This window comes from Triplophysa dalaica, chromosome 15, assembly GCF_015846415.1.
Source record: "Triplophysa dalaica isolate WHDGS20190420 chromosome 15, ASM1584641v1, whole genome shotgun sequence".
In the NCBI taxonomy this organism is placed as follows: domain Eukaryota; kingdom Metazoa; phylum Chordata; class Actinopteri; order Cypriniformes; family Nemacheilidae; genus Triplophysa; species Triplophysa dalaica.
Window position 1 is genome coordinate 9368080 of NC_079556.1, and position 23242 is coordinate 9391321.

The 23242-nt window shown below is 42.0% G+C and overlaps 1 protein-coding gene across 5 annotated transcripts; it reads left to right on the forward strand.

Annotated features, from left to right (window-relative positions):
* Positions 1-695: 695 nt before the first annotated feature.
* On the forward strand, positions 696-23110 carry hectd1 (HECT domain containing 1). 5 transcript variants are annotated; one of them, XM_056768066.1, is made up of 42 exons: positions 696-943; positions 3092-3355; positions 4373-4607; positions 4754-4981; positions 5191-5472; positions 5750-6020; positions 6100-6176; positions 6572-6670; positions 6773-6887; positions 7229-7403; positions 7510-7648; positions 7743-7913; positions 8900-9122; positions 9658-9921; positions 10015-10091; positions 10519-10653; positions 10762-10908; positions 10989-11083; positions 11156-11261; positions 11379-11513; positions 11601-11740; positions 11902-12225; positions 12309-12475; positions 12627-12803; positions 14041-14883; positions 15041-15262; positions 15482-15660; positions 15946-16102; positions 16190-16412; positions 16494-16548; positions 16839-17021; positions 17399-17612; positions 17710-17792; positions 18247-18374; positions 18486-18687; positions 18773-18910; positions 19001-19608; positions 19752-19830; positions 20918-21011; positions 21128-21278; positions 21838-21982; positions 22090-23110. In XM_056768066.1, the coding sequence occupies exons 2-42, from the start codon at positions 3216-3218 to the stop codon at positions 22225-22227; spliced, it is 7764 nt and encodes a 2587-aa protein (XP_056624044.1). In that variant the 5' UTR covers positions 696-943; positions 3092-3215; the 3' UTR covers positions 22228-23110. The 5 variants fall into 5 exon arrangements, with proteins under 5 accessions (XP_056624044.1, XP_056624045.1, XP_056624047.1 ...); XM_056768067.1 differs by having other exon boundaries at positions 697-943; positions 15482-15615; XM_056768069.1 differs by having other exon boundaries at positions 697-943; positions 14182-14883.
* The last annotated feature ends 132 nt before the right edge of the window (positions 23111-23242 follow it).

Sequence of the window (23242 nt, forward strand, 5' to 3'; positions counted from 1 at the left end):
AAATATCAGGATAACTGGAAAAATGTGTACTGTTGTGCAGTTGATATTGAAGTCACTGGATTAACGTGATTGCCTTAAGGGAACAGTTCACCCGAAAATGAATTTTGAAACATTTATTAACCCTCAAGTTGTTCCAAATCTGTATACATTTCTTTGTTTTCATGAACACTGACAAATATTTGGAAGAATGACTGTAACAGTTCTTGGAAACCAGTAGGATGAAGTAACATTTCTTTACACATTTTTTTGTATAGTCAAACACAAAAGAAGATACTTTGAAGAATGTAGAAAAGGACTTTTTGACTTCCATTTCCTACTGTGGTAGTCAATGGGGGCCAAGAACTGTTACAAGCATTCTTGGTTCAAATATCTTTCTCTGTGTTCATCAGACAAAACACTTTCTATATTGATACAGATTTGGAACAATTCGAGGGTCAGCAAATGATGACAGAATTTAAATTTTGGGTGAACTGTCCCTTTAACCATTTTGAAGAGTGTCTTATTTTTCAATGAAGGTATTTATATTATAGAGTTACGTAAGAACAAGGTAGTACATATTCACATTTTTAACGTCATCTTACAAAAAACAGCACATATAAATCAATTTTCAATTCAGCTAAATAATTCGCTGCCCGGTGTGTAGGTTGAATGTAAATGACCAGATGTTTAGCGCCCCCTGTTGATCCACTGTAGCATTTCGTGTTTCTGTGCATTGCTGCGGTCGGAGCCTCGTGATATGCGGAGGCTTTACCAGTTCGCTCGACGGCTCTCCATTTCACTCGATATATAACCCATCGCCTTCCCGTTCACGTTGACCTCTACCTTACAAACAAACGGGGAATGAGGAGATTTCTACATCTTACCGGCTGACAACTTATACCAGAGCCGAATTTCTCCGCCTTTGTGTGTTTTTTCATCTCTTCTCGTCGTTTGGCGATAAACGGTGAGTGTTTATTTCGCTCGGCGGAAGGTTTAATTCTGTGCCCGAAAGACGAGCTCAGGCCTCGGTCTCCCACTCAACGCTAGCCTCCGGTTTTGCTTGTAAACACAAGGCCGGGATTGTTTTACTTTATTTTGTTTGTTTCCGTACTTGAGATTAACTTGAAATCATTTTTTCCTTTGGTTGTACATGTAGATAGAAACGTGTAACCTTACATGTTTAATATGTAGTGCGTAAACAAGTGGTTTTAGTTACAGAGGTGATTTTATATCGAAATGTAGCAGGGCGCAGTTTAACGTTAGCTAATCCCAGCTAACTAAACCCTTTGAAGACCTTAACCTTTTAAAGTCAATATTTCAATGGCTTTCACTAAATTTCCGTGTACACATATTGTCAAAAGGATTACTGTAATACAGTGGTAAAAATAAAGCGACACAGGACTCTGTTAAGCTAACATAAGATCTCTGAACTCATGAGAGGGGCCATTACAACAAGAGGATTGAATAAATATCACATTTTCTCAGCCTAGCTCACCCATTTTATAACGTTCAACTAGCGTTTCTAATAACGTTGTTATTTGATAAAGGTTATAAGGAACCTAATGTTTGTTCGTCCGCTTGTATCACAGGATACGTTACATCAAGGTAAACATGCGATATGATATTATATATCATGTACTCTCCGCTTGACCTTTATTAGCCTAGTGTTCATGTTTTACTGTGTTGTCTGACTTGTGTCATGATGGCATCGGGTGCAATGAAGTTGTTTTTGAACATGTCCAATTACACATTAGTCAGCTGCTCTGGCACAACGCCGAAAAAAAATATTATGCGAGTTTGTCCACGAAAAATCACACCATGTGCCCTGAAAACACGGTGCTGTGTCAGTATTTAATATAAGATGTCTGTCTATGTGATTTATAACGACAGACGGTTTTGATTAGCTGTTTACTGGCATGTGGATTGTGGCTCACATTGAAAAGTGATCCTCGGGGCATCAGACGGTCAGAATCCATACTCAACATCTGAGAAATAAAATAGTTTGTGAAATGAAATTGGACTTGTTCTTCTGTATTTGTGATGGGGGGGGGGGATCGTAATAGTTTGCTGATAAAAGGTCAACAACAGCTGTATTTGATTTATTAAAATAACGCTTGTATGTAAACCTTGTTTTTCTTTTCGTAAGCATTTGCTTGAGATTATTTAACCCAGGGCAATGGCATCTAAACTGGTTTTGAACCCCGGAGTCTGAAGTTCACAGTCTAGTATATTGAATGCATTGTTTGCTTCACAATGGTCCCATGTAACGGTAATAAACAGCTCGGCAAGTGAGCTTGGCTGTTTTCACGAATATAAATAGTTGTGAAAATAAAAGGGTCTAATCTGATCACACTGGTATTAGACTTGTTTGAATAGAAGCAGAACTTGTTTATAAAGTCTAGTGTGTTTAGTTTACTTTTTCATTAAGCAAATAGTGTAGACCAGGCCCAAACGGTTGCTTTCAATGTCATGTTAACCGGACATTCTTCCTGAATCGAGTTCGTCACTTAATCTGTTGTTAAGTGGATCTCTCTGTTAGTCTCAAAGAAGATGGTGGATGTCTGTATATAGCCACCCAGGATATAAGGAAGGTTCGCCGTTTGCACAACACTCCAGTTTCCCCTCAAGCTTGGCTCAGTTTGGCCTGCCGTTGCTTTTTCAGGACAAAGACTCATTTTTGTCGATTTGTATTGCCTCGTATGTTTCAGGGTACAGCCAAGCTGTTTGGACGGTACAGTTTGAGTAATTGATGAGCCATTCATCATGCGGACCGCTGTTGGCCAAGCTAACTAATCAGCTAATCGCAACGATTTCTTTCAGGTGTCTGATCACAGTTCATCATGTTTATAGTCTGCGTTACCTCAATTACAATACCTTTCAAGTACATACGTCTTAATGGGGTCTTCTGCTCCGCCCTTTCTGTTATTACTCAAGAGTTTTCATTCAATTACTCGAGCGTGTTTTTCCATTCAAAGACACATCAAACAAAGAAGAGAAGGTGGAGACTCACTAATGCCTAAAGCAATGTCGCAGAGGATTTGCATTCGCATCTTTAAGCCTCTTTATATCCCAGATGCTCGTTTTTCAAGTTTTCCTTTTGTTTTTGATGAAGGTGAAGACTTCATGACACAACAAGAGGACCAGTGACTGTCCGTTTCTTTCTTTCCTGCTACCGGCGGATGCGTCCCCAGTTGGGGCTGTGACCGGGTGTTGGGTGGATAGGGTCGTTGGGCATCATGGCAGACGTGGATCCGGACACATTGCTGGAGTGGCTGCAGATGGGACAGGGGGATGAGCGGGATATGCAGCTCATCGCCCTGGAGCAGCTGTGCATGCTTTTGCTCATGTCCGACAACGTCGACCGCTGCTTCGAAACGTAAGTCTGAACGCAGATGCTGGGCCTGTTGTGACGGGCTGATGTTTGTCTTATGTAACAGTAATGTCTGCTAGGGTAGTTTGATAAGGACGTTTTTATCATCGCATACAATGTCAATGCTAAAAGGGAATCATTTAGATGCACTTAATAGAAATATAACAGCTAATGCTGCAGATGCGCATCGTATGCGTGATCGTAGGTGTAAGACCGAGCCAGCATTGATAGGTTTGACAGGTTGGAGGCATCTGATATAGTTGTAGTTGAATATTTGGTGCTTAAGTGAGGAAGTCCCTAGGTTGTGTGGGAGTATTTTGGTTTCACACATGACCACACACTGTCAGATATGGTTCATAAAACCCATAGATTTCAAAACTTGTGTAAATTAGGCCTTATCGATTTGCGTTAAAGTGATCGTTCACCCAACAAAGTAACATTCTGTCAATATTCACTAACCCTCTCATTCTGTATTACTTTCTTTCTTATGCAGAACACAAAAGAAGATATTATGACGAGTTTTGGTAACCGGCACCTATTCACTTGCATTGGTTTTGTGTCCATACAATAGAAGTCAATGGGTGCAGGTGCTTTTCTGTACCAACATTATTCAAAATATCTTTTGTGTTCTGCGTAAGAAAAAATGTCATATAGGTTTGAAGGGCGAGTAAATGAGAACAGCATTTTCATTTTTGGGTGGATTACGCCTTTAATAGGATTTACTGTTAACTGAGAACTTTGAGTCATAGAAATATCCATTATACATAATTTATTATATCTTGATTGTCATTATTATCTGGCTTTAATTCTTCTTGGACATAATAGACATTGATTTGTCAAATTATTCTTAGGTTTGTCCATCATTTAATCCGTATTGTGTATTGCCATCATAATGTCCTTCATAGCATGCAGCACTGATGTCTATTTATGCAGTTATTGGTTCGGCAACCATATTTCAAAAATATGAGATGCATTCTAAATAAAATGTATTTTATTTTTTCTTCTGCTCTCCGTGTGTAACAGGTGTCCTCCACGGACATTTCTTCCAGCTTTGTGTAAGATCTTTTTAGATGAGAGCGCACCAGATAATGTGCTGGAAGTGACAGCCAGAGCTATCACCTACTACCTGGATGTGTCTGCCGAATGCACCCGCAGGATTGTGGGAGTAGATGGAGCTATCAAGGCCCTTTGTAACCGGCTGGTGGTGGTGGAGCTCAACAACAGAACCAGCAGAGATTTGGCTGAACAGTGTGTAAAGGTAAATGTTGCTATATTGGTTGCCTTTAGTGTTAGTTGAACGTAGTCGGTTCTAATTAAGATCACTCAAAGATTTTTAGTGGGAAAAAAATAAAGAGAACAAGCTTGTGTTGCTGTTTTAAATTGTGAATACTTTCTCCTTATCAGGTTCTAGAGCTGATCTGCACTAGGGAGTCTGGAGCAGTATTCGAGGCCGGGGGACTGAACTGTGTGCTGAGCTTCATTCGGGACAGTGGTCATCTAGTGCACAAAGACACTTTGCACTCCGCCATGTCAGTAGTTTCTCGTCTGTGCAGTAAGATGGAGCCACAGGACTGTTCTCTCGAGACATGCGTGGAGTCCCTCTCTAGTCTGCTGAAACACGAAGACCACCAGGTACTACATGAGCAAACTCATGTACATTTAGCCATGGTCTGTCAGGCTCAAATAAAGTGAAAAAGTGCAATTAAAGTACTTAAGTGCTATATTTGCTTAGTATGTTTGAACAGATTTATGGTGTGTGAAAATATGACATTTGTAGATGAAATATGACACACAGCTGTTGTATAGTTAAATATAAAATATTGCCCTTATGTGATCCACAGGTGTCTGACGGAGCGCTGCGCTGCTTTGCCTCACTGGCGGACAGGTTCACACGGCGTGGAGTTGACCCAGCTCCTCTAGCCAAGCACGGACTTACAGAAGAGCTGCTGTCCCGTATGGCAGCAGCAGGTGGAACAGCATCTGGACCGTCCTCCACCTGCAAACCTGGCAGAACCTCCAGCGGAGCGGCTCCATCTGCTGCCGACTCTAAACTGAGCAACCAAGTGTCCACCATCGTCAGCCTTCTGTCCACACTCTGCAGAGGCTCGCCACTTGTCACACATGTAAGATATAATTTCACAGAATGTACTTGCCGATTGCTAGATGTCACAAGTACTGTGGGTTTTCCTCAGATTAGTGCAAAATGACAGAACATTGCAAAAAGACAGACATTTCTAAATTTTGAAATACATATTCCTAAAATTCAGTTACATCTATTCACAAAGTCATGAATGTTTTACTTATAATTCAATTAAATTAGGAAACTCAGTTACCAATTACATAAATACAAAGGTACAGTAGCAATGTAAAATTGACAGTCGCCTTAACTCGTGTGCTCAGGATCTTCTGCGCTCCGAGCTGCCTGACTCTATGGAGAGCGCCCTGCAGGGGGATGAGCGTTGCGTGTTGGACACCATGCGTCTGGTGGACTTACTGTTGGTGCTACTCTTTGAGGGCCGCAAGGCTTTGCCCAAATCGACAGCTGGTTCCACTGGGCGTATCCCAGGTCTGCGACGTCTCGACAGCTCTGGAGAACGTTCCCACCGACAGCTTATTGACTGTATACGCAGCAAAGACACAGACGCTCTCATTGATGCCATCGACACCGGTGGTAAGCATTTGTAATATCGAGGCAGACTAATTTTGTTCCAGATTGTTTGTTAAATCTATATTTTTTTCTTTCTTCCAAGCATTTGAAGTGAATTTCATGGATGATGTGGGTCAGACACTTTTGAACTGGGCCTCTGCTTTCGGCACACAAGAGATGGTAAGAGATTTTGGTAGCGTCTGGCATTCTGCAGTTGTTTGTTACATGCACATTTAGCAAGAAATAGCCTTCAGACAGTGACTCATGGAAATCAGAGCAAACAAACAGATGACTTCTAAAGGTTGCTGGCAGAATTTAGGACAGCTCGCTTATGTTGTGCAATATGGTTATGTGAAGGGACCCAGCTGAGTAGGCAAGATTGTAATGCTGACTGACCTTCCGCCAGCAGAGGTGCCATGACTACCATGTCTAATGAAAACTAATACGACCTCATTTTCTTGACCCCCTTGGTCTGGCAATGGCTTGTGTAAGCGAGAGGGACCGGGTCAGTGCAACAGATGAGCATTGTTCTCTGAGGGACGTGATATCTCACACTGTATTTTGGCCCAATTAAGGTGGAGTTTCTCTGCGAGAGAGGTGCTGATGTCAACCGAGGTCAGAGGTCATCCTCACTGCACTATGCTGCCTGTTTTGGCAGACCACAAGTAGCCAAGGTAAAGCGTTTTGATATGTTACATTTTAGTTTTTTTAAACAAAGCTTTGGGTTTTTATATGTTATAGTTTTATGCATATATTTTATGTATTAAAACATATAGACTTTACTGCGCCATGGGGCCAACCCTGACCTCAGAGATGAAGATGGGAAAACTCCATTGGACAAGGCTAGAGAGAGGGGTCACAGCGAGGTTGTAGCAATTCTTCAGTCTCCCGGTGGGTCCATCAACTTTTTCTTGTTTAATTTAATTACTTGTGTTGCTCACACAATTAAAATTTCAGTCAAGTTTCATCTCATGAGTTTTATTTGCAATAACGTTTTTATAAGTAAAGGTACTTTACTATCCCAGTCTAATTTGCTATTTGTTGGTTGATTTCCCCCAAAATGTGTAAGCTCAGTATGTGGTTCTGTGCTTCAATTGATCTCTTTCAAGTTTAAAAATAACACATTCGTCTTTAATGCATTTACTCATTTGTAATTTCGTTTGCCAATGGGTTTGTCTTGGAATTTGGATAATTGAAAGATTTTTAAGTGATTCCTATGGTGTGTGGTGCAGGAGACTGGATGTGCCCTGTCAACAAAGGAGATGACAAGAAAAAGAAGGATGTAAATAAAGAAGAGGAGGAGGGCAGTGAGCCGAAAGGTGACCCTGAGATGGCACCTATCTACCTGAAAAGGCTGCTTCCAGTATTTGCACAGACATTTCAGCAAACCATGCTGCCTTCAATAAGGTAAACGGACTTGAGGGCCATGCACCATTTTAAACGGAGGCCAAACATTTTGTGGCACCTTGTAGAAATCAATGCCTTACATTTAACGTATCATCTTCTTTTACAGGAAAGCTAGTTTAGCTCTGATCAGGAAGATGGTGCACTACAGTTCTGAAGTTCTCCTCAAGGAGGTGTGCGACTCTGATGCTGGACACAACTTGCCCACTGTACTCGTTGAGATCACTGCGACCGTGTTGGATCAGGAGGTTCGATCATTTTGTTAGAATCTTTAGTTGGGCTGGTAGGCTTTCCGCTTCACTGATGGTAGTTAATTCTCTCTGACCTCTACCTATCTTACAGGATGATGATGACGGTCACCTGCTGGCACTACAGATCATTAGGGATCTGGTGGATAAGGGAGGTGACGTGTTTTTAGACCAGCTGGCCAGGCTGGGTGTCATTAATAAGGTTTCCACTCTGGCAGGACCCACGTCAGACGATGAAAACGAAGAGGAGGCCAAGCCTGAGAAGGTCAGACTCGCTCACATTCAGTTAATCTTTGTTGTCTTACAGTATCTGTTTCGTTTTGCAGACATGGTAGAATTAGTGTTGTCACGGTACCAAAATTTCAGTATTCTGTACCAATACCAGTAAAATTCCACGGTTCTCTGTACCAATTTCGGTACCAAAGCAAAACACCAGTACATGTTAATTGAAACACAATTTTATTAACAAGCTCATTGTTAATATAAATGAATAAAAAGCAATGCCAAGTTAATTGTACAAATATAATAAACTTCAGTAAGTTAACTGACTGTCAAATATGCACATGCAATATTAAAATAAACCTCTGTTTTTTTACTAGATTTAGTTACATTAAGGTAATAATAATTGCAACAGATAGATTTTTCTTTAGTTTAAATTTGTCTTTAAACCTTATAGAATTATCCATCCAAGACATACACATTTCTATTCAAACATATATTGTTTTCTAGCACAGATAGGCCTATTTAAAATAGGTAATGTAAACTCCATCATGTCCCATTTATTTTGCCCAATTACAGTTATAAAAGCATTAAATGATTAATAAGGACCCTTGACTGGATTAGCATTGGCGCTAACAAATTAACACGCAAACAGGGATGTTTATTTTAATGTTACCTTTAACTTAACATATTATACAACATTCATAATGCATAATGTTTGTTTTCTTCATGATATGACTTAATCTGAAGTATTTCTGCACGCATCTCTTGTGGATGGAGCCTCGCTTATCCGCTCATCACGTCTTATTGCGTCTATAAAAAGTTTCCGACTTACAACCTGTCAGACAGAACATCTGTACCTGGTTGACCCGGTACGTCGGTGCTACCAGGTCTTATGAAAATTAGGTACCAACTTTTTTATTTTTAGGTACCGACTTGGACCCGAAGTACCGGGACTTTTGAAAACACTAGTAGGAATATTCAGAAATAGCTCAACTAACTTGATTTACGCAATCCTTGTCTCTTTTTCAGGATGATGAACCTCAAGAAGATGCCAAAGAGATACAGCAGGGGAAACCCTACCACTGGAGGGACTGGTCTATCATTAGAGGCAGGGACTGTCTTTATATCTGGAGCGATGCTGCTGCGTTGGAGCTCTCCAATGGCAGCAATGGTTGGTTCCGCTTCATTTTGGATGGTAAACTGGCCACTATGTACTCCAGTGGAAGCCCTGAGGGAGGATCTGACAGCTCTGGTAGGTCCCCTGCATACAGCGATCAATCCAGAAAATTACTTTTAAATCCAATTGTCCTGTATATGTTGTGTTCATAATTTGCACAATTTGAGGCCTGCTTCGAACCTTAATTATGTTTGCAAAATACTTTTGTTGTCAGCTGCGTCTTACTATCAGCAAACAATAAAGGTTGAGATGAATAACTTCGAATGGCGAATGCTTGTGCTTTTTTTTTTGGTAACCAACAAAACTATTCATGCATATAGATGCTACATTTTCAAAGATTGTGTTAACTTTTTGATCAGCCACATGCTGCGTTTCACAACTCTCCTGTCATTCACTTAAATATGTTTTTGACGCCACTTAATCATCACTCCATCCAGCTCTGCGCCAAACCTCTTGTGTGAAATTAAAACTCATCTTTTCTGCATTAAGCCTCTGCATTATTTATGACTTTATGTGGCCCTGCAGGGAGCATCTGTTAATATCTAATAAAATCTTTATGGTTGACCTATACAGTCCTCCAGCTGATGTTTTTTTGTCCTCCCTTCCTTAGAGAGCAGAAGTGAGTTTCTGGAGAAGCTGCAGCGTGCTAGGAGTCAGGTCAAACCAGTGACCGCCAGCCAGCCCATCCTGTCCACACAAGGTCCCACCAAATTATCCGTGGGCAACTGGTCTCTTACTTGCCTGAAAGAGGGTGAGATTGCCATCCACAACTCGGATGGACAGCAGGCCACCATCCTCAAGGAAGACCTGCCAGGCTTTGTGTTTGAATCAAACAGAGGCACTAAACACTCTTTTACTGCAGAAACGTCTCTAGGTAAACTCTCTTAAAAAAAAATGTACTCCTTTGTTAAAAATCGTCTTGTCTGTCTTTTGTCACTTATCTATTACTGCCTTAATTTTTTCACAGGTTCTGAGTTCGTTACTGGCTGGACTGGTAAACGAGGAAGAAAGCTGAAATCCAAATTGGAAAAAACGAAACAGAAGGTATGTCGTTTATTAAACGTGAATTTTATAGGAAATACAATGATGTGTTTAGTTGGGGACAAAAACGTATCTTTTCTAAAACAGGAAAGAGATTTTATTGATAACGTTCTGTTGAGTCATCAGGATTTTTGTTTTAAATCTTTAGAACACATGAACGTATGGAATATCACATACATATGAAAGTATAGAATATGATTATCATTTTATTTATTTTTTCTATGCATGTTCAATTCTCTCTTACTGCTGTAAATGTACTATTCATACCATTTAAATGACTTTTGACCAATTTTTTTATATCTTTAATTTGGCAGACTTTCATAATAATCCTTTATTGCATAGGGGTCCTTAACTTGATGGATGCATATTTAAGCCATGCCATTCAACTAAACTTATTGAACCTGCTGATCACGCCTCTGTGTTTGTGTAGGTCAAAACCATGGCCAGAGATCTATATGATGATCACTTCAAGGCTGTGGAGAGCATGCCCAGAGGCGTTGTGGTCACGCTGAGAAACATTGCCACACAGCTGGAGTCTGCTTGGGAGCTGCATACTAACAGACAGGTGCAGTGACGCTCAAATATTTAACCTCCCTGTGCTAGTAAAGACACATTTGCTTTATCATTATGTGTGCAATAACACTAAAGTACCATTTGCCTTTTGATTCCACAGTGCATTGAGGGCGAAAACACGTGGCGAGACCTAATGAAAACAGCTCTTGAGAATTTAATAGTTGTTCTTAAGGATGAGAACACAATTTCTCCCTATGAAATGTGCAGCAGTGGCCTTGTGCAAGCACTGTTTACTGTCCTCAGCAATGTAAGTCACACATCCAGTCATGAAGATTTTGTCTGATTTTATTCCTATAAATTGGTTGAAATAATTATTTGTCCTCGCAGAGTGTGGAACTGGACCTTAAACATGACTGCAAGCCTTTGATGGAAAGAATAAACGTGTTCAAGACTGCTTTTACTGAAAATGAAGACGATGAAAGGTGAAGATGTTTCACAATTCTGTAATGTTTGTTTTGCTTCATTTAGCTAACATAAATGTCTCCCTTCTTTAGCCGACCTGCAGTTGCCTTAATTCGCAAACTCTTAGCAGTGTTAGAATCGATAGAGCGGCTACCTCTCCACTTATATGACACACCAGGCTCAACGTACAATTTACAGGTGATTGTCTCTTTACACCCTCCTTGTTTGCATGTGTCATTTTGGTTTTGCATGTCAATAAATGGTTTATCTGTTTTTATAACACGTGTTATTTCATTGCATTGTTTTGTGTGTTAGATTCTGACTAGAAGGTTACGTTTTCGTCTGGAGCGCGCTCCTGGCGAAACGGCCCTCATCGACCGCACCGGCCGAATGCTCAAAATGGAGCCGCTTGCTACAGTTGAATCACTGGAGCAGTATCTCCTCAAAATGGTGAAAGTTTTCTTCACTCCTATTTCTTTTCATTCAGCTCGTTTGCCTTGGAGAAGAGTTCATAACGTTTTCCTCGTCTTTCCCCAGGTGGCCAAGCAGTGGTATGACTTTGACAGGGCCTCATTCATCTTTGTTAGGAAGCTCAGGGAGGGCCAGAGCTTCACCTTCAGACACCAGCATGACTTTGATGAGAATGGGATCGTGTACTGGATTGGCACCAACGCCAAGTGAGCAACTTTGTTGGCTTTTCTAAGACCATCATTGATTATTTAAATGCAATCGAGAAATTGTGTTTGTGTTGCTCTCCTAGAAGTTGTCTTTGAATGGGTCAATGGCTACTGTGCGAAATGTTTGTGCGTAACTCTTACCCTCTTGTGTTTGGCCGCAGAACTGCGTATGAATGGGTAAACCCCGCAGCTTATGGATTAGTCGTGGTGACCTCCTCAGAGGGCAGGAACTTGCCTTACGGCCGACTCGAAGACATCCTGAGCCGAGACAGCTCTGCTCTCAACTGCCACACAAATGACGATAAAAACGCCTGGTTTGCGATTGACCTTGGTTTATGGGTCATTCCCTCGGCTTACACTCTCCGTCACGCACGTGGATATGGCCGCTCCGCCCTCCGCAACTGGGTGTTTCAAGTGTCCAAAGACGGTCAAAACTGGATGACGCTCTACACGCACGTGGATGACAGCTCTCTTAATGAACCGGGGTACATGGGGCGTGGGTTTTGCCCTTTTTTTTTTGTGCTGGTTCATTGTGCTTTCACTAACATTTCTCGTCTCCCTTTGTTAGGTCGACAGCCACGTGGCCGCTGGATCCATCCAAAGATGAAAAGCAGGGCTGGAGGCACATTCGCATTAAACAGATGGGGAAGAATGCCAGCGGTCAAACACACTACCTCTCGCTGTCTGGTCTGGAGATCTACGGCACTGTTACTGGTGTGTGTGAGGACCAGCTGGGTAAGTGCCAATTTAGACTTTGTCTTTATTACTTTTGTAAACTGTTTAAAGTGATTCTTGGCTTTTTGAGGTTGCTACTATTGTATTGTGTTTCAATTGTAAAATTCATGCTTGGGTGAAGATGTCACTCTTGTTTGTTCTGCATCTCCAGGTAAAGCCGTGAAGGAGGCCGAGGCTAACCTGAGACGCCAGCGTAGACTGTTTCGCAATCAGGTGATGAAGTACATCGTTCCAGGGGCACGGGTGGTGCGCGGCATCGACTGGAAGTGGCGGGATCAGGATGGTAATCCCGCAGGAGAGGGCACCGTCACTGGAGAGGCCCACAATGGTGAGTCACCTTTTTAAGACTGTGGAAGCGCCTTTAGCTAATTGTAGCTTGTAAAGGAGAGCCAACTTGTAACGCTTATGCAGTGGAAGTTATCTGTACAACAGCGTTAACAGCATCGAACCACTACGTGGAGAGCGTTTTGGTGACCAGTCTACAATGGAGTTCAGTGGTACTATTATATTTAAGGGAAACAAATTGTGAACATCACGTGCATTTGCATGTTTTGAGTAAATTCTGAGCAGCAAACCCATCTGATAAGCGAGGGGGGGGGGACGGAGTTACTGACGTCACACTGTAAAACAGAAGTGAAGTTGATATCACTTTTGACTTTGTTTTCCCAGCATGGTTTCAGAAAAGGACTGCTTTCAAACCAGCCACTTCCTACTCAAGTGTTTTCCTAAATGCTTTGTGTGTATTTAAACACTACACGCTGTTATACAGACAGGGCTGATCTGAAACCAGTTTCTCTTCCTTTGTTTACTTCCTTGTGTGGTGCTTTTCTCTTGCTTCTATTCTGCATGAAGAAATGATGTCATACGAAATTGATCTGTTTCACACTCTGAAGTTTAGTGAGATGTGTTAGATGACTACTTCCTTGCTATCTGCAACTGTCCTTCCATACTTCTTGTTTTTGTTAGTTTGCTATTTTGAAGTGCAACCTTTATCCCTCCCCCCCAACTTAACAGGTAACATTTTCAATGTCATACTCGTATAATCTCAAGCATCCACTCTGTTGCTATCAAATTCTTTGGGCAGCCATGTTTCAGTGTGTAAAACACCCTTTTCAACCTGTCTCCATCAGTCGAGCCAAGTGCATGTTGATGTCACAATTTGCAAGCTCTGTATGAACTCCATTGCAATTTTTTACACTGACAGAAATGATTCTTCTGTTCTTTTTCTTAAGTGGCTTTGTAGCTTGGCATTTGCAAGATTCTATTGCTTTTTGTCATTTTTCTGTGCTTCATGTTTCTTCACTGCTTCACCTGGACCAGGGGATGCCTCTTAAACGTCTAATGATCATGTACATATGAAATGTGGATGGCGTGGTGCTAATTTCATGTTGCCTGCCGAGGCAAAAGCGTCAATAAATGCAACCTAACAAAAGGGTCCGGTGTTGTTATCGTGTTTCTGGTCCAGCGTCAGGCAAAGCTGTTGTCTTTGACTTGCTGCTGTCTCTCTCTGCTCTCTTGCTGGGTCTCACCCGTTCATATTCCCCCTCCCTCCCCCCCCTTTTCAGGCTGGATTGATGTCACCTGGGATGCCGGTGGCTCAAACTCGTATCGTATGGGTGCGGAAGGGAAGTTTGACCTCAAGCTTGCACCAGGGTACGACCCTGAATCAGCGCCGTCACCCAAACCTGTCTCATCCACTGTTGCAGGCACGCCGCAGTCTTGGAGCAGCCTGGTGAAAAATAACTGTCCAGACAAGGGCGGCTCGTCCTCCACAGCGGGGGCCAGTTCCTCCAGTCGCAAGGGTAGTAGCAGTTCGGTGTGTAGCGTGGCCAGCAGCAGCGATATTAGCCTCAGCTCCACCCGCGCGGAGCGCAGGGTCGAAAGCCTGTTGGAGCAGGGCATGGGGATCGTCGCGGGACCCCCTGGGGCGGAAGGACAAGAACCAATTGTCGTGCTTTCCTCGGCAGAGGCTGGCTCCGCCTCCAGCACCAGCACGTTAACAGCGGATACAGGAAGTGAAAGTGGCGATCGCATAACACCAGCACCCGATGGCACTTTGAGACAGTCGGCTGAGTCTACAGCCATCTCTATGGGAATCGTGAGCGTCAGCTCGCCCGATGTCAGTTCGGTTTCAGAGTCGTCCAGTAAGGACGCTGCATCCCAGAGGCCGTTGTGTTCCGCAACTAGTGCGCGGCTGTCCGTCAGCTCTCTTTTGGCAGCTGGAGCGCCTATGAGCTCCAGCGCCAGTGTCCCTAACTTGTCCTCTCGTGAAGCAAGTCTGATGGAGTCGTTTGTTCGCCGAGCACCCAATATGTCTCGCACCAACGCCACCAACAATATGAACCTAAGCCGAAGCAGCAGCGACAACAACACTAACACGCTTGGACGTAATGTCATGAGCACTGCCAGTGAGTATCAAGGTTAAATTCTATTATGTTCTGGTGTATTTATAAAACATGGCACTCGATATTAACATTTTGCAGCCATTCTCAGCATGTTTTTAGTCTGTATGGCAAGCTGCTTATTTTTCATCAACTAATCACAGATTTTGGGTTGTTTTCGTAGCTTCTCCTCTCATGGGTGCGCAGAGCTTTCCTAACCTTACATCCACTGGTACCACTTCAACTGTTACAATGTCAACCTCCATAGTAACCAGCAGCAATAATGTAGCCACGGCAACTACAGGTTTGTCCGTCGGGCAGTTGCTCAGTAACACGCTGACGACCAGCTTGACCTCTACATCTAGCGAGAGTGACACAGGTCAGGAGGCTGAGTTTTCCCTCTATGGTAGGCCATGTTATGTTTTTTGACTTTTACAGAAACTCTCCTCTCCTACCGCATCCTCTCTTACATCTTTCTAGTACATGACCTTCGTCAGCATCAAACATATGCAGATTAATCTAATTATAACTTTTGCACTGCTACTAAGCTTCAGTTTCCTGTTTCAGTTTTTGAAATTGTTTGAATATGAAAGGACTTATGGGTTTCTCCTCACTTTTTCCACAGACTTCCTGGACAGTTGTCGGGCAAACACGCTGCTTGCAGAGTTGGATGATGAGGAAGACCTGCCAGAGCCGGACGACGACGACGATGAGAACGAAGATGACAATCAGGAAGAACAGGAGTATGAGGAAGTTCTGGTACGGTCCAGGGTCAACCTTGGTTACCACGTTCATATTCATAGGGTAAAATCTGTTGAAGTTTCAATAATAGTACAGTGCAACTCCTTATTTCATTTATATGTTTTTGGTTCTGTTTTGTATGGTTAACCGAAATTCGATGGTGGTTGTTTTTATTTTTAGTTTCGTGAACAGTGGTGTATTTATTGGTTAGGATTGTACTCTGTGTTTTTGCGTTATTTTGACCAGCATGGTGTCCACGTGTAGCATGATCAGGTGAATTAATGCATTTTGCATGCAGTTACATGTAAAACCATTTTACCACTTTTTTCAATGCTGACCACTTGACAGGAGGAAGAGGAGTACGAAACCAAAGGGGGTCGACGCAGAACCTGGGATGACGACTTTGTGCTGAAGAGACAGTTTTCTGCTCTAGTACCTGCATTTGACCCCAGACCAGGCCGGACTAACGTCCAGCAAACTACTGACTTGGATATCGCTCCACCAGGTCCTTGTCAAATCTTTAAAGAGAAGATTCATCCCCATACCTGTGACTTGCATCTGATCTCATGTATTTAATGATCTAACCTTTTAGGTACACCTCGATCAGAGGTACAAGAGGAGGTGGAGTGCACACCGTCCCCCCGTCTGGCTCTCATCCTGAAAGTAGCAGGGCTGGGAACTACTCGAGAAGTTGAACTACCTCTCTCTAACTACAAGTCCACCATCTTCTATTATGTCCAAAAACTTCTCCAGCTCTCATGCAATGGTGCTATTAAACCTGACAAGCTTAGACGCATCTGGGAGCCTACATACACGTGAGTCTTTCAGGTTTTCTAAATGTCTCTTGATTTAAAATGTTGTCTCTTTCTGTTACTCAAAGGGTTTTTTCTTTGCAGAATAATGTACAGAGAATTGAAGGACTCTGACAAGGAAAGAGAGAGCGGAAAGATGGTAATGAAAAAAATGTTTTTACTCTTCCTTCTCTCCCTCTCATTCGTTCTCTTCGGCTCATTAAAATCTTGCCTGTGATTTTTCTGTGGCTATCCCCAATGTGTAAATACTCCTCAGTAAACTGTCTGTCAGTCGTCACTAACCTTAAAGCTAGGAGACTGAAATGACTCGCACTGGTATCATTTGTTCATTTGCACGGGCCTTTCAGCGGTTAAATTTACTGTAATGCATGTGTATTGCGTGAGACTTTACAATCAGGAAAGACCAACATTTGGTTCTTCCTGTTGTAGGGTTGCTGGTCTGTAGAGCATGTGGAACAGTACCTTGGCACAGATGAATTACCAAAGAATGACTTGATAACCTACATGCAGAAGAATGCAGACTCAACTTTCCTGCGCCACTGGAAATTAACCGGCTCTAATAAAAGTATTAGGAAAAACAGAAATTGTTCGCAGCTCATAGCTGCATACAAGGTATAGAACGGCATCGGATGTGCATATATCTATCTATATACATACCATCTTTATTTTCCCTTCTGTTTTTCAAGTATTTTTTTGTTCTTGCTTGACTGTCACTTGTGTAGCCACCTGTAGGAAAATTGCTGTCCTATTGTAAATTCTTTGCCCAATGGGCTATAATGTCATACCGTAAAAGTATTCAGCTGTCATTGTGGACTTTGTTCTCTGTTTGGTTTGATTTGAGTTATTTTCTCGTCTTTGGCCATACAGTATTTGATTTAGTGAGAATACGGTAATTGTAACAGCCCTTCGTGATAGTGCAGTAACTGTCAATGGAGTAACGGAGTGGAAGATGCTGTAGTTTATGTGTGCGTAATTGTGTAATTTTACAGGACTTCTGCGAGCGTGGCTGCAGATCTTCAGGCTTGAGCTCTGGGACGCTGTCCGCCACTCAGAGCTGTGATATACTGAGTGCTGCGCGGGAGCAGGCTCAAGCTAAGGCGGGCTCGGGCCAGAGCGCCTGCAGCGTGGAGGATGTGCTGCAGCTCCTACGCATCCTCTTCACCATCGGGGGAGAACCTTTGTCCGGACGCACACTACAAGAAGGTGGGGAACACATTCTAACCTCTTTGACCAGTTATTTCTTCACATTAGTACAGCATTAGTACAGTGTGTGTTTATAACAATCATGTCTTTTGTGTAGAAATGGAAGAGCTGCAGTTCAATGCATCACCTGAAGAATTCACCAGCAAAAAGATTACAACCAAAATCCTGCAGCAGATCGAGGTGTGTGTTTTACATTTTCAGTGTAGTTAGGCAATTCCATGCAATGTAAACCTTAAGATTAAGCATTTTTTTTTTCATTTGTCATTCATTTTTATTGTCACGTCCATTACAGTCCATATTGATCATAAATGGTCACATGAAAATTATAATAAAATAACTACTTTGTGGTCTATAAAGATCTATCTCTTCTCCGTTTGTTAGCTATTGTTGCTTCTGGTTCGTACATTTAAATTCACCCAAATCCTACAACGTATGTTGTCTCCCAAAAAGTATTTTGTCAAATCCATAACACATGATTTTTTTAAGTAGACTTGTATGTTTATGTTTGGACAATGTCAACAGGGGTTTAGTCAAATATAAACAGATGGTTCAATGAACTGGTGGTAACAAAAACTTGCTCTTAGAATTTATTATTTTGACTGATGATGTCACATCCACAATCACAAATTTACAGGAGCCACTGGCCCTGGCTAGTGGGGCTCTCCCAGACTGGTGTGAGCAGTTGACCAGCAAGTGTCCTTTCCTCATCCCCTTTGAAACACGGCAGCTTTACTTCACCTGCACTGCGTTTGGAGCCTCCAGGTCTGTGCACACGCAGCATTTAATGAAATCATTGCTTTGTTGGAGTTCATTCTCGAGTAATCCGGAGAACACTAGGAGTGATTAGCATTGATGGGTTTGTTTCTTTTGCAGGGCTATAGTCTGGCTCCAGAACCGAAGAGAAGCCACTATGGAGCGTTCCCGTCCATCCACCACGGTGCGTCGTGATGATCCAGGGGAGTTTCGTGTGGGCAGGCTCAAACACGAGCGTGTCAAGGTGCCTCGTGGAGAGAGCATGATGGAGTGGGCTGAGAGCGTGATGCAGATCCACGCTGACAGAAAGTCTGTGCTAGAGGTAAAGACTACTGTTCTGTATACTACACTGATCTGTATACTTCAATCTGTTCTGAAGATTAATGGCTGATGATTTTCTTGCACAGGTTGAGTTCCAGGGGGAGGAGGGAACTGGTCTTGGTCCCACCTTGGAGTTTTACGCGCTGGTGGCTGCAGAGTTCCAGAGGACCTCACTTGGTATTTGGCTTTGTGATGACGACTTCCCAGATGATGAGTCACGTCAGGTGAAAGCTTTACCTATTTAGCTGCTTCGGTGAGCCTTTTTCTGCCAATTGGTTCTCACTGTTAAAATTTTGCTTTCATTATTTTATCAGGTGGATCTGGGCGGTGGCTTAAAACCACCCGGCTTCTACGTTCAACGTTCCTGCGGCCTTTTCCCCGCTCCCTTTCCCCAAGACAGCGATGAACTTGAGCGCATCACTAAGCTTTTCCTATTTCTTGGCATCTTTCTGGCCAAATGCATCCAGGATAACCGGCTTGTGGACCTGCCCGTCTCCCAACCCTTCTTCAAGTTGCTCTGTATGGGCGACATCAAAAGCAACATGAGTAAGCTCCTTTACCAAACCCGTGTCGAGTCGGATTGCCACTTCTCCGAGATTCAGTCGGAGGCCTCCACCGAGGAGGGTCAGGACACGTATTCTGTGGGTAGCTTTGATGAAGACTCAAAGTCTGAGTTTATCCTTGACCCACCCAAGCCTAAGCCACCAGCTTGGTATCACGGCATCCTGACCTGGGAGGACTTTGAACTTGTAAATCCCCATAGAGCACAGTTTCTGAAAGAGCTGAAGGCGCTTTCTGTAAAGAGAAGGCATATGCTGAGCAATAAAAGCCTGTCTGAAGATGAAAAGAACACACGGCTGCAAGATCTCATGTTGAAGAACCCTATGGGTTCTGGCCCACCACTTAGTGTAGAAGATCTAGGGTGAGATTACAAACATTGCTTTGCATGTTAATGAAGACTATTGGAACAATTTGTTATGCACATTAATTGATTACTTTAAGTAATGTGTTTTATTCATGTTAGCTGCTGATGTCGTTGTTCTCATGAATCTGTTTTTTTTTTAGATTAAATTTCCAGTTCTGCCCATCGTCCAAAGTACACGGCTTCTCAACAGTGGACCTGAAGCCCAATGGAGAGGATATGGTAGGCCGCTATTGTAATCTGAATTTATACTGTATGCAGAGATTGCACTTAGGGGTTGGTGATATATATCGTCTGCGATAATATCGTGATTGTTGTGTTATCGATGTGCAAATTCTCATTATCGAGTATTTAAATTACTCCGAAAAAACACGCATTAAAACGCCACACATTCAGAGGCTGCAGCAGGGCGTCACGTGATTGCTGTTCACATCTTTGTATTGGGCAGTACTTGAAGTTAGGTATTTGTTCAATAAGGCCGTAAGGACACATGGTTGTGTGCAATATGTTACAGATCAGAGAACTTTATTTACAGATGCTATTTGTTCATTATTATTATTATTTCATCTTGCTTGTATGCTCCACAATTTACATTACAGCAGAGGTGTACAACTGAATGTTTACTCAGAGTTCGATGTTCTTACACTAGTTCAATTAGTATTTTTTATGTCTTTGAATTGTTTTTACTTGAATACTTACATGTTAAAGAAAATAAATAAGCAATGTTTTCATTCAACATTGTGCCCATTATTATCATCAGTGATTAAGTAACTCAGACTTTTAAAATAACATTTTTAATGGATATCGTCTAATTATCGTTATCGTTAAAATAGCCAAAAATATCTAGATATTATTTTTTGTCCATATCGCCGACCCCTAATTGCACTAGACTTTTTCATTGTCAATCATTTTGACGGACAGGCTCGTAAAAAATCCGTAATAATATATTTTTACTCGACACTATGGGGCAAGGTGATATTACGTGCCAATTAACATGTTTGTGACGGCACCGCAACGACGTACATGCGTTCTTTTAACTTACTGTATTTTAATACCCGTAACGCCGCAGTCATTTACATATTTAAAGTTTTGTTGTCAGACATACAATACTAATTACTGACAAATGTTCATGTCCAGTCAGTAACAATGATAGGTGCTTGTACACGCTGTTTTGTAATCATTTCATTTAGTTACTTGCAAGTAACTTTAAGCTACTGTTAGGTCATGAAAGGAGAACACGTAGGTTTGTATTGAGCCCAGTGTGGAGCAGAGGGTGTGAATGTTAATATATTCGCTTTTCTCTTCTCAGATGGTCACCATGGACAATGCAGAGGATTATGTAGAGCTCATGTTTGATTTCTGCATGCACACTGGAATCCAGAAACAAATGGAGGCCTTCAGAGGTAAGATGACTTTAGCAGACCTCCTGTGTGAATTGCAATGTAATTGAACCCACTTTATTATTCAGCACTGTTTGTACCATTGATCTTGTTCTAATATTATTATTTTGTGTGTACAGAGGGCTTTATCAAAGTGTTCCCTATGGAGAAGCTTAGTTCATTTAGTCATAAAGAAGTGCAGATGATCCTTTGTGGCAACCAGTCTCCATCCTGGACCGCTGAGGATATTGTTAACTACACAGAACCCAAACTGGGTTTCACACGTGACAGGTAGATAGAAATACACGCTGCTTATATTTCTTTTACATTCATTTTATGTGAGTTGGTTACTTTTGGAGAGGTAAAGGTATCTTTTTGTTTTAGTATAGCAAACAGAAGTATATTTTAATACTAAGATCAGTGCTTAAAGGTCCAATGTATGAAATTGCAACCAATGGCTCAGTCCACCCCTCCTTTTTTTTTTAAAGCACTACGGTGGCTGACACAGGACTTGGATGTTGTTATGTTTTCGCTTCTTTAACAAAGGAGATAATGTACTTATGAAACACGCTCTGTAGAGCATTATGACCGTTTAAGGCTGCTATTGTAGAAACAACACCGTGAATTCCATGGAAGGGGACCTTGTCGATAGAAACGGCTCATTCTAAGATAATGAAAACATAACACTTAATTATGTAAGGTCTTAATACACCTCTGAAGACATAGATATGTATATTAAGTTTCATTTCTGTCAATAGATCCTCCTAAAAATTACACACTGGTCCTTTAACAAAACAAAAATGGGAAAATGTTTAAATACTTTTGTCTCATTGATTTCACTTGACTGCAGTCCTGGTTTCCTGCGCTTTGTGCGAGTGCTGTGTGGAATGTCATCTGATGAGAGGAAAGCCTTCCTTCAATTCACTACAGGCTGCTCAACTCTACCCCCTGGTGGACTAGCCAACCTGCACCCACGTCTCACAATAGTCCGAAAGGTCTATTTTCCTCCACTTTCTTTATAATCTGCTAAATCCAGCTGTTCTGTTATAAGCAGTTATCAGTTTTTTATCGACTACTATTAAAACCACTATTTGTCCTCTAGGTTGATGCAACAGATGCCAGCTATCCTTCTGTTAACACATGTGTGCACTACTTGAAGTTGCCTGAGTATTCCTCCGAAGAGATCATGAGAGAGCGCCTCCTTGCTGCCACTATGGAGAAGGGCTTCCACCTCAACTGAGCATGCTCTCCTCACATTTTTGACCAACTCCCATACCGGTGACGCCTGTTGTGTTTTGTTGCAGAAAATAAAAGCTGTGCCCTGATGAAATGCCATCCCCCTTATCGCCCAAGCACCCCACATGTACCCAAAAAACAGGAAAAAATGTCCCATAGCAGCTCCACTAGCTACTGAAACAAACTAGGGCCTTGACCTCTCCTTCTTCACTTGACTGCTCTACAAGGCCTTTCCTAGGTCACTGTACTGCTTTAAGGGCTTGAGCCGCTGGCAGCCAGGGTAGTCTCACCTCATTCAACTGTGTTTACTGTCATTCTCCAGGTTCAGTGTAAATTTCGGCATGAATCACCTTTTTCTGATCCAGATAGCACCATCTCCAGCATCAGACAACTGTCTCTCTGCACGAGGGGGACATAAGCACACCTGCTTCTGTAGAGCTAACTTCTAGAGTGTTTGGGCATTTCCTTAACAGGTTTTAAGTTTTACTAGTGCCTGCGTCGTTGAAATATTAGGATTTTTTTTTCATTTGTTTAACTTGATCCGTCTGCATACAATCATGCACATGCTTTTGTTTCTGGGTATTTTTCCGTTTTCGCTTCCGTTACTGTGTGAGTATGTTTTCAACCGTTTCTTGCCCTGCTTAAGGATTGAAGTCCCCGAGTGCATTTGTGTAATTTTACAATAAAGCTAGAGATACAGAAACACTGGTTCTGTGTGCAAGGCACATTAAAAAAAAACAAAGCAAAAGCAAGCTGTGCTTTCCCTTGTATTTTCTTTGTATATTATAAACATTTATTTAACTCAAGTTGCAGGTTGAAGTAAACAAATATTTTCAAATGTGTATGCTCCAAAAATAATCATTAAAATGTTTGCAAAGTATAAACCATGTCACGTCTTCTCATTTTGTCTGGTTTTTGTTTAGCAAGCACTCAAACTGTGGAAGATTTCAGTTCTCAAAATTGTTATTGCATATGTGTTGTCAGTTATCTGTAGAACAAGGTATTTTCTTGACATAAGA

What these genes read in the sequence shown, in the direction of transcription:
- hectd1 (XM_056768066.1), top strand. Translation starts at nt 3,216, where the DNA reads ATGGCAGACGTGGATCCGGACACATTGCTGGAGTGGCTGCAGATGGGA. An exon ending in GCTCGCCACTTGTCACACAT is followed by an intron (nt 5,473 to 5,749) that starts GTAAGATATAAT and finishes TCGTGTGCTCAG; the next exon opens with GATCTTCTGCGCTCCGAGCT. An exon ending in ACAGAAAGTCTGTGCTAGAG is followed by an intron (nt 18,688 to 18,772) that starts GTAAAGACTACT and finishes TTTCTTGCACAG; the next exon opens with GTTGAGTTCCAGGGGGAGGA.